At 49.2% G+C, this 11602-nt stretch overlaps 1 protein-coding gene across 5 annotated transcripts in view; it reads right to left on the bottom strand.

Annotated features, from left to right (window-relative positions):
• The window catches only part of Adgrd1 (adhesion G protein-coupled receptor D1), a 116111-nt gene that overhangs the window by 74458 nt on the left and 30051 nt on the right, over nt 1–11602 (bottom strand). For 3 of the 5 annotated variants that reach the window (XM_048433707.3, XM_048433709.3, XM_085681691.2), the window contains 4 exons: nt 9872–9927; nt 8426–8620; nt 2830–2889; nt 95–212 (listed from right to left, as the gene is read on the bottom strand). In XM_048433707.3, the coding sequence (XP_048289664.3) occupies nt 95–212; nt 2830–2889; nt 8426–8620; nt 9872–9927 (429 nt within the window). The remainder of the gene's footprint in view (nt 1–94; nt 213–2829; nt 2890–8425; nt 8621–9871; nt 9928–11602) is intronic. The other 2 variants (XM_048433708.3, XM_048433710.3) reach the window with 1 other exon arrangement.

Here is an 11602-nt window from a genome sequence, read left to right on the forward strand (position 1 = left end):
GCCTCAGACAATGTGAAAGCCAGTATGGTCCACACACCTGACACTCTTTCTTCCACAACCCCCACTGACCCCCCTCCAATCTGAGAAGGGCTACCTGCCGTGGAGGAAGAGCCTGTGAGGGTGATGTGGGGTTCTCTCGACTGCAGGTTGGATGAGATGTGACCCATGACGGTATCGATGGTGTCGACCAGGCCCAGCGTCACGGTGTTGTCCTGCAAGCAGCGCAGACACAGACATGAGACTCTGAGGCCAGTACTCCCAGCATCGTGTAAAATGGGCACACAACAGACTCAGAGCTGCAGTTCCCCATGACGGCCATAAGAGAGAGAAAACCATCCAACTGCCCCACTTGGAAGCCTGGGAGATGACCATGCACCTGACTGAGTTCACAGAGCATGGACACGAATCAAAGCTGACCCAATGTCATAGCATTAGCTCCTGAGTGACCAGAGGGCTCAGACACCTATTTCTAGCTCCGCTACAAACCCTCCAAGGACCTGGGCAAGTCTTAGGTCTACCCATGCCTCTGTCTTACAGTTAATGGTCCTGAGGACACCTGCAAGTCTTTTCCACTCTCAGTAAAGCAGCAGTCTCTTTGGAGGTACCAGCCCCCAAATCCCCTCTGGCCTCCTTGACCCTCCACCCAGCGACCTTCTTCACCTACTCTAAGGTAAAAGGGACACCACTGGATTCCACCCACATGAAGGAGGGTCCCTTCAGGTCGCACAGACCTCTGCTGCCAGCGTCCATGTCAGGGTTCATGTCCACCTTGGCCTGACTGTCTTGGACCCCAGACACCACAGCAATAAAGAACAGTTGGCTCCCCCTCCCCCCGCCCCATTCTGTCTGGCTCTCCTCTACCTACCTCGCACATCCCCTCCAGCCTTTCATAGACAGCATCTGTCGCTCTCACCCTCTCAGGAACACTCCAGGAGGGACTTACTGAGGCGGAACCAGATACACAGGCCAATTTTAGACGTTGTCTCCTAGGCCCTTGGTCTGATTTCAATCAGAACGTCTGTGTCTTTGGCACACACTTCTAGGAGGAGCAGCGATTCATGCGTGCCCTTCTCTTCAGTGCGCATAAGCTTGCCTAAGCCTGGATTGTTTTGCAATTATTCATATTTTTGCAGCAGATTTGCATATTTTACATTCAAAGAAAGTTCATTTAAATCAATGGAGAAAAATTGGGTGATCTGAAGCCTCCACTGGTTGCTGCCCCTCTTCTGGCTATCCCCACTGGCTGGTCTCCCGGGTTTCAGACTGCAGCTTGTACACAAAGTCCCTTGGAAACCTATCCCTGGAGGTCTATGCTTCGTGAAGAAGAATGTGTTTCTACACGAGACTGTGTCGTTCTTGACCCCCTTCCTTTCTTGCTTGCCAGTGTTATGCAATCTCATTTCACGTGAAGCTGTTCAATAAAGGGCTCGCGGAACGCCGCTCCTCATGCCATCTTATTAATAAGGTGAGAATTGGCTGTTGTTTCTGCCTCTCAACCTTGCAAAACCTTTTAAAGGTTTGAAAGGAGGAGGGCCCAGGAGAGTGAGCACTTCAGTACGCTGGTATGATCAGGGCCCTCCTGGGCACCTGGGAGCCTTCATCTTCCCTCTTTCACTGAACTCCTAGAAGCCATGTGTGGCACGGAAGCTGAGATGCCGAGTCACTACAGGGTCTCTGAGAGGTGAAGCCCACTATACCAAGTCACTGTGAGGTGGGGTCTGTTGTTACTGCAGCATGTCTTATAGTGACCTGACTAACAAGGTACACAGAGGACCTTGGCAAATGTTCTTTCTGCCCCCTTTATCCATTTTGTGTGTATATGCAGTATGCAAGCATGTGCATGTTTTTGCATGTGTGGGGGCATATATACGCATATATGTATGAATGCGCATGGGTCCTGAGGTTCATGCTGAGAATCAGTCTCCATCACCCTTCACTTCACTCATTGAGTCAGGGTTCCTCAATCAAGCCTAGATCTCACCGATAGGACTAGCCATCTAGCTCTGGGGATTCCCTGTGTCTGCCTTCCCGGGTTGGAATTAAAGGGGAGCAGCCATGCTCAGGCAGCATTTATGTGGGTGCTTGGGATCTGAACTCCAGTCTGTATGCTTGTGAGCCATCTCCCAACCCCACCTTGGCAAACGTTCTTGGTAGAAGTAAGGAAAAGTAGGTTCCGTCAGATGTCTATAGAACGAATGTGCATGAGTGGGCTCTGGACCAAACTGGGGGGTTATATGAGGTTTGCTCACCACCACGCTCTCCCAGGAGGCCTGGACAATTCTTACGTTAGGTATTTTTATCATCTGCCATCGCCACTACTATTCATCAGCTGTTCTCATGTTTTAAAGAAGTAATATCAATACGGTGGTTTGAAATCAAAGAAAAGCACTCTGTTCCGCGTCCTGAATTCTGAGTGCAGGGGGACAAAAGCCTTTCATTTTCTCACTTTAATCACGAGGCACACTTTCGCGCTCTGCCATCTCACTCAATCCGCTGATCTTAAAACGCCAAATATGGCTCTTGTGACTATTCAAGAATGCAGAATAAAAAAATGCATTGTGTGAAATGGCAAGCAAAGGTCAGCCTTCTGGAAGAGCTGGTCCCTTTCCCAAAGCCAGAGATGGTGTGGCGTAGGGCTGAAGGTCCCAGAGTCCCCAGAAGACACCATACCCAGGTACATGTCATGGCCAAGAGAAATGAACTTCAGTGCCTTAGACATCAGGACCGGGAAAGGCTTCATTTTTCTTAGAGATCGTTAGGTCCCCGGGATGCCACTGCAGGAAGACAGTCATAATCACATGCTGAAGGCCAAAGCATCCTTCCTCTTACCTCTGATGCCTGGGTCCAGCTGGGCAGTAGAAGCACCTCGCCCACAGTTCTTAAGAAGGTCTAGAAAGAAACAGAACAACACTGCTTAGCGTAGATCTTCGAGTCCTACACCTGAGTCCATCAGTCTCCTCCGGAAGACCCACATCTTCTCGGTTCGGTAATTGGTTTAGCACAATGGCAGGCAATAATAGCTTATATTTGTGGTGTGCGAACATCTGTGTATATGTGTGCTTACCTGTGTGTGGGCACACTTCCATGATGGCAAGCCTGGGAGTGCGTGTGTGTGCATGTGAGGCCCAAGGCTGGTGTCAGGGACTGTCTTCTACGGCTTGTCCACCTATTCATTGAGGCAGACTCTCTCAACTAATCCCAGAGCTAGTCAATACGACTACACTTCACCAGTCAGCTTGCCCTGGGGAGCTCCTGTCTCTGCTTTCTGAGACTGGAATTATAGGCAGGTCACCATGTCCACTCAGCATCCTGGGGATCCTGGGGATCCTGGGGATCCGAACTCAGGTCTTCAGGGTTGTGGGGCAAATGCTTTAACCACTGAACCATCTCCCCAGCCTCAGGTTATATCTTACAGATGCCATCCCTTCCCTTGTTTCTTGTGACAACCTTGTAGAATCAGTGAGCAGAAAGTGTATATCACAAGTGCCCAGGGTGTGTGACAAGCCCCAGCATGTCTCATTAATGAATGAATAGATGAGCAGATGAATGGATAGGTAAGTGGATGGGTGGATGGATATATAATCACAGCTCGTGAAGCCTGCTTTCCTCAGGGACAACCTAACATTAAGCCACTTATGCCAGCTGGAAATTGCCTCTACAAAGCAGAAACCACTTATGCCCCGCCCCCCTCAGTCACCTTAAAACCACATTTGGTTTGGCTCATTCTTGTTCTAAAACAATGAAATCAATTTTAGCATTTTCAAATAGGGAGATTTAAGTGAAAACTGGTCTTCTTGCTTCCTTTGGGGGGAAAAAAGGGCGTTAGTCTGCCAGCATCCCAGGTAACCATGGAGCGAAGCTGAGCAGCATAGCTGCTTCAGCGATGTTTGTCCCAGGCCCCGCCCCTCCCCAGTCACCTGTCTCCATCTTTCCATCTCGTCTCCTACTACAGACACCAGACTCAAACTCGAAGGCCAACTCACCAGCCTCCATTTCCTCTGCCCAGTGGTTCTCAACCTTCCTAATGTTGCTAATGTTTGAGACAGTTTGTCATGTTGTGGTGACCCCCAACCATGAAATTATTTTCATTGCTACTTCATAACTGTAATTTTGCTACTGTTATGAATCGTAATGTAAATATTCTTGGAGACAGAGGGTTGCCGGAAGGGTCACAACCCGCAGGTTGAGAACCTGTGGAGTCTTCATGGTCAACAAAATCCTGTGCCTGCTCACCAGATACACCGTCTATGCATAATGTATCATCGGCGCTTCCTTCTCCCATTTATCTTCATTCCACAGTTGTTTATTAATATTCGAAAGTGCAGGGGCCGAACTAATGACCACAAAATGCTCCTGCTTTCTCTCCTTGATCAGAGGAACAGCAAACATTTTTTGATTTCTTATTCCTTCTCCTCCTCCTCCCCCTCCTCTTCTCTCTCCTTCTTCCTCTTTTTCCTCCTTTCCCTCCTCCTCCTTCCCTCCCTTCTCCTCCTTCTCCTCCTCCCCTTTCTCCTTCCCACTTTTCTCTCCTCCCCTTTTTCTTCTTCCATAAGGACTCATATAGTCCAGGCTGGCCTCAAATTCACTATACAAAGAACAACCCAGGCCAAGGACGACCTTGAACATCTGGTCCTCTTCCCTCTGCTTTCCGAGTGCTGGGATTACAGGTGTACACCACCACACTCATTTTGTGCAGTGCTGGGAACCAAACCCAGGACTTCACGTATGTTGTGGTAAGCACTCTTCCAACTGGGCCATGCCCACAATCCCCGTGACCTTTCTAAATAGTCACAAAGTAAGGGCTTCAGGTAACCCGGCTCTACCCTCAGCTCTGTCACAGAGTACAGAAGCAAAGCTAGACTGTGCATGAGTGGCCATGTGTACCTAAAATTTTACTACAGAAATAGGCCTGAGGGATAGAGACCAGTTCTGAGAACCACATCAGCTAACTTGATTTTTTTCTTTTCTTTTTTTTTGGGGGGGGGGTGTATGTAGGATCTCATTATGCAGACTTAAGAGCCCCCTGCCTCAGTTTCCCAGGTCCTGGGATTACAGGTGTGTGCCACCACATGCAGCTTTCTATTTCCAATCAGCTGCTTCTATGTGTGGGGTTAAATCAATTGTATAGTATATTTTATTTACTTAATTCAACTCATGAAAATGATATCTTAACATGGACGTCATATTTCTGTTAACTGTTAAATATTTCACAGTTCTTTCGTGCAGGTTGAGGACTCCAGCGGGCATCTTCTACACGGGTCACTACTTCCTGTACACAAACCACAGGTCTCATACTTGAGAGCACACATGACCAGCAGCACAGCCTAGGAAATGGCCTCTGGCCACTGCACTGGGCCATCACCGAAGGTTGAGAGCCAGGACACTACTGAAAGCTGTACAATGACTTCCTAAAAATTTTGTTTCCTCTTGAATCGGAGTTGAGACGTTCTGAACAACCTCATTCTGTATGATTTGTCCCCAGGGTACTGGGGTCCACCCAGTCCATGGAAAGGCCTCAGACTGATGATCGTTGGCCTCAGCTAGTCTTGAGATGGCTCTCATTGGATCTCTACACATGTCCTTTTAAAATTCCAGCCGTGTTTACAAGACTTAGGGCTTCCCTTGCCAAATCAGATGAGATGGATGGGGCTGAAGGTTGAAATCAAGAGGTTTTAAGTAGCTGGCTGCTGCTCTCCGTGGGTCAGCTGTCTGCCCGGCGGTCCTGCCTGTTGCACCCATGACTTGGATTGTTGACCCCCAAAGGCATCTGGATTTGCAGTCTCTGATTCTGTGATGCTCAGCAGAGAGGTAAAGCGGAAGTAACAGGCAAAGTGCAAAGCCACCAAGCTCAGGAAATGTCTCCCATGTGGCCTACACTGAAGTGTATCTTCCAATACACATCTCATGAAGAACGTGGAACCACCTTGGCCATATGTCCCCGCCTCGCTTCATCCCCACCAGCCATCACATAGCTCCACCCTGGGTTTGACAGGACAGTCTGTCTCCCCTGACCCAAGTCCCTTTGTGCTCAGCTCCATGTCCCTCCTGAAAGATGATGGAAGCTCGTTCTGTGGCTCTCAGTCACAGTCCCTCTCAGTATGCACACTCAAGGAGGCAACGGCTCGTGTCTGTCACAGCCCCTCCCTCATCTCCCAGCACAATCCAGCAGGAGATAAAGGATCATGGGGCAGGGACTGGAGTGTACTGAGGACCCGAGGAACGCAGACTTTTGAAAGATTCCTACACTCTATAGACAGCCTCTGAGACCAGCTGTCACAGGAACAAAAGAGAGATTTGATGACATGCTTACTGTAGGCCAAATCCTGCTCCAGTGTGTTGCATACCATCCCCACTGGGGGCCTACAGGGTTGCCCAAATTTAGGGATCTTCCACCCAATCCAGCCCCTCTTCCTGTGGAAATGGGAAGTGTGCCACACAGGCAATCCTGCCCAACCAAGATCTCTTGCATGATTGGCTAGCCTGCCATGCTAAATCTGCTCCCCTAGGCTGGTTATTGGTATCGGTGAGGTCAATGAGCCCAGCTATGATCAGTAAGGTTGGGTGGCTACTTCCAGGGTGTCACGGGAAGGCTTCTTTCCTAAAAAGATGAGCGACCCATCCATCCCATCCCCGGCACATCCAGATACAAAGGCAAAGGACTAGGTATAGTTGTATGGATGCAGGGACTGGGTCCATTGGACACTATAATCCCAGAACACAGTGACCTGAACAACAATATATATCAGTGGCCAGCATGCAAAAAGGAGGGTCACACAGCAGATCCGCTAGCCACTGTCAGTGCCAAGGACTCAAACACCATAGTCCAAGCATGCTCTAGGCTGAAATCTTATTATTGTCCTGCAGGTACCAGCTAAGCACCCAGGCAGCACGACTCCTCTACACCTCCAGGGAAAGTGAGGCCCTGCAGGATTGGACTATGCGCCTACCAAACTATAAAGAGGACAGGGCTGGGATCCTCTCCACCTTGTCCCACTCCAGGGCCTGGAACCTAAACCAAGCTACCCAAGCCCATCCTTCCATAACACTTTCCAAAACCTGAATCTATCTATCTCAGTCCCTCAACCTCTTGAGAGTCATGGTGGTTCCGGGTGATGCAGAATTCTAGAACCTATGTGTTCTGAGAGATGATGAAATCTCAGGCACCCTACTTGCTTCTCCTACCCTAATCAAGAAAGCTACTGAGTCTCTCCAGTAAAGGAAAGCCTCTGATCACTATATCCCAGGTCTGACATGTTTTCTTTCAGCACTAGAACCCCCAAGAAACTAGAACCCTTGGGAAGAAATGACCCTGTACCAGATGGTAAGGTGTACAGAGACCCCCTTGGTCCCCTGAGAAATGGTCACAGTGATTATCAGCTCCAAGTCTCAGAATAGCGAGGAAGCCAGCAACATTCGTTCCCTAACAAGGACACAAAGTTGTAACCTGCAGGGCAAATATGGTCCTAGCAGCCAGACTCCACACTCCTTGCTTATAGTCTTGGGGTGTATTCTCAAGAATGGCCCACTTCAACCACCACTTCTTTCTCCATACCAGACAAGAACCTAACTCAAGAAGACCATAAAGCCATGAGATACCTCAAAATACCTGATGGGAACAGAGTCTCTACCTGGGAATTGTTAGAAGGAACGAAGGAAGGGAACATCTTAACTTTAATGTCCTAAGTACCACATTCACAGAGTATGACTTCAGGAAGTCACACTGAACATGATGCTCTGTGGCCTCTAACCACATCTGCTAACATCCCCATCTTCCTCATTGCCATGGAGACCGTGACAGCAAGCCCAATTGGCTCTGGAGCCTTGGGAGGTATGTGAATGGACCGGGGAGGTTAGATGTTGGGGAAGTGGACTGAAGGTCCAATTCCCAGCTCAAGGAGGCATCACTGAGCAGCACAGAGCTGGCCAGAGCAATCTGCCTGTTTACAAGAAGGCTAAACTCTGTCAGGCAAAAGGTTCTCTCTCTCTCTCTCTCTCTCTCTCCCTCCCTCCCTCCCCCTCCCTCCCTCCCTCCCTCTCTCTTTCTCTCTCTCTCTCTCTCTGTGTGTGTGTGTGTGTGTGTGTGTACACGAGCACACGTGCACGCGAGCGTGCGTACGCACATTCATGCAAGTGCGCACACATGCTCACACACGCGCACAAACACAAAAATTATGCTAGATGCATATCAGTGCCAAGGGAAGCCTGGAAAGAAAAGAGTGTTAGATTCCCTGGATCCGGAATTATGGATGACCGTGAGTCATGCAACATTGGTGCTAGGAACTGGATTGCAGCCCTCTGTAAGACCAGCAAGTGTTCTTAACTGCTGAGTCATCTAACCATGGCTCTGGATCTTTCTAACGCTCTAATCCATGTTCCAGCTGTGTATCAGCCCCAACCCACCAGTCAAAGGCACCAGGAGCCTGACCTGTGTGAGGTTCAGCGCGGTTTCCTCTGAGAGGAATTTTTTGGGCAAGCTGAGAGACACGTTCTGAAGGTACCGCAGCACAGATTCGGGTCTCTGGAAGCATTTCCTCTCCTCCGTCAGGTTGGTGATGATTGGGTGGTAGGCATCTGTGGGCATCTGAAAAGCAGTGGCCACATGACTTCTTCCTGCCAGGAACTGAAACCAGGGCAGTCTATAGAAACTCAAGGTGACCTCTGGCTCTGGTCCTATCAGAACAGCACCAAGACTGGTCCCACACACGGATGCTTCTGTGAAGAGCCTGCATAGGACAGTATCCCACCCTCACAGCCACCTTGAAAAACAAGGTAAAACTGTTTGAAAGATGAAATTAGCCACAGAGGGGCATACAGAGTCAATGAGCAGTAAATAAGGAGCTGAACCCAAGTGGACTAGCTTGGTTCTCAAAGTCCCTGAGTAAGGGGCATTCTTTAGTCACAAAAACTATTTTGAAGTGGCCACATTTTGTACAAATCAACTCATTCCTCTGATATCAGAAAAGACGAGAAGAGATGGGCTGGGGAGATGGCTCAGAGGTTAAGAGCATTGCCTGCTCTTCCAAAGGTCCTGAGTTCAATTCCCAACAACCACATGGTGGCTCACAACCATCTGTAATGGGGTCTGGTGCCCTCTTCTGGCCTGCAGGCATATGCACAGACAGAATATTGTATACATAATACATAAATAAATAAATAAATAAATAAATAAATAAATAAATAAATAGAAATGGGTCTCAACTGCCCAGTCTCCCCAGAATTTCCTTTCTTCCTAGCATTCCAAGGAACGGGAATCAAGGGGATCATTTTTCCAATCACTCTGGGCACCAAGCGTTACCCTGATGCTGGCGTCCCTCCCTCTATTATTTCCTTCTAGGCCCGACCAGAGTCTAGCTGGCCCACAGCACAAGCCAACAAACAACAAGGGTGGGGTTATCGTTTGAATGTGAGGTGCCACTCAAAGAGCCTTCTATGCTAAAACTTTGGTCTCTGGTCGGTGACAGTATTAAGAGGTGATTGGGTCGTGGCCGGGTTGCTAACTTCATCAGCGGATTAAACCCACGGGGTGAGTTTGTATGTTGAAGAATGGTCAATAGAGGTGGGGCCTGGATGGAGAAAGGAAGGTATGCCATTGAAGGATATAGATTATCCTCAGACTCTCATTCTCTTCCCACTCCACCCCTCTTCCCTCTCCCACCCCACCCCTGCTTCCTGGCTGCTCTAGAACATGGAGGAAGCACCTCCCCCTGACTTGGCTTTCTACCCTGCTTCTGCCCTGTCTCTGACCCTCAGCAATGCACCCAGCACACCATGAACTGAAAACCCTTCTCCTTTGGGTTGTCTTCTCAGACTTTTTGTCCCAGCTATGAAATGTGACTCCCACACAGGGCAAAGGGAAAAGGCCCCTGCTTACCACAGAATGTGCCGTGGGCATTGCCAGCGGTGTTGAAGACAATAGAGCATGTTTACCTGGAAGAAAACAAAACAGTGCTTCGGTGGGGGCTAAATTATCCTTTGCCGTCCCCAGGGAGGCCTGTCCTTACCCGGAATTTACCAGCTTGAGGTGTCCTACAGAGGCCTGGGATGTTTTGAGTATGGATGTTGCTGGGAAGATAAAGGGCTCATAAATCAGCCTAAAAGGTAGATTATATGGATTTTCCCAGCAGAAATTATTTTTCCATTTATATTGTAAATTGCTTCTGAACACCGTTCATGCAAGTCATCACATAAAAGGATGGCTTTATGCAAGGTCTCACGAATTTCAGACAAAGGCAGAATGAGGAATAGGCTTCCGGGGCACCGGGACTCATTATAGATAAAACACAGGGTTCTTAATCACTGGGTGCTACAGTTTGAATCAGAAGCATCTCCCACGCTCGAACATTTGGTACCCAGCTGGTGGCACTCTTTTTGGAAGGCTCTGGACACTCTGGGGAGATAGAGCCTAACTGGAGAAACTGGGGCCACTTGGGACAGATCTCTGAGGGAGTATTTATCCCTGCCCACTTCTGTAGCTTTCTCTCTGCTTCCTGCCACACTGGCATGTGAGTAAATGTCCTCCTCCACTACGGTGTCCCACTCCACTGGGTGGAGCCCAGTGGCCACCGGCTGAACCCTCCAACATCATGAGCTAATACAAATCAATGTTACTTAAGTACGTACTTTTGTTCAGGTACAAAAAAGAAGCTGATATGCCAGGCTAAGATACCACCCCAAAAGTGGTGGAGGAGACATAACTTTTGCGGTAAGGAGCCTAGTTGCACTCTCTACAGACGAGTCATTCCCCATGATGAGATGGTCAAGGTCAAAGATGAAGCCCCCCACTTGGTGTTTTCCACCTATGCTTCACTGACTACTTCTGACTCTATTGTTTCCTGCTGAGAACACCCACTTCACTTGATATTTGACCTCATTTTCGGGAACTGTCTCGAGGTTGCTTTGGGTGACCTGAGGAAATGACATCATCACCCTGGCTGGCTGGAGAGTGATGGGCCCTTTGGGACTGGGTGAGGCGAGGTGGCTGGTGATGTCGAGCTGGACCCCAAAAGCACTTTGTTCTCCAAGATAGAGTGACACTCATTGCTCGGGCGCCAGGAAGTTACGGGGCAGCCGTGCCATGTGTTCATGTCATGCCATCGCCAATTCTTGTTGACTCGTGTGCAGCCGAGCGATCAAGGCGAGGGAAACAGAGAATTCCCTACACACCGTGGGCGTGGCCGTGTGAGATTGAGATGAGAAGCTGCCTTCATCGTCCCCAGGGTCTGGCTCAGTCCTGGGGTGACTCCTGCCAGGGGGTCGTCTGGCAAGGCGCATGCCGAGACCTCACAGATGTGTGCACTGAGATCTCCCAGTCTGCACTTGACCCTCTCTGACTCTGCATGGGAGCTGCTCCCCACTTGGGCAGCAGCGTCTGGGAACCTTGCTGGGAAAACAGATGTCAACTCTCCGTCTTTCTACGAGTCCGTGAGTGATGGGGTTTGTATGGAATATCTAGAACAGCTGAACCTCAGAAAGATGGAAAAGCTCGGTGGCTGCAGAAGGCAGTGACAACTTAACGGACATGAATGTCCCTTAAAGACTGTGAAATATCTGAAGATGATGTAGAGACTGTGTTCGCACCCTGTGAATTTGCTAAACACCACCA

The sequence above is a fragment of the Myodes glareolus genome, chromosome 2 (assembly GCF_982192425.1).
Source record: "Myodes glareolus chromosome 2, mMyoGla1.1, whole genome shotgun sequence".
Taxonomy (NCBI): Eukaryota; Metazoa; Chordata; class Mammalia; order Rodentia; family Cricetidae; genus Myodes; species Myodes glareolus.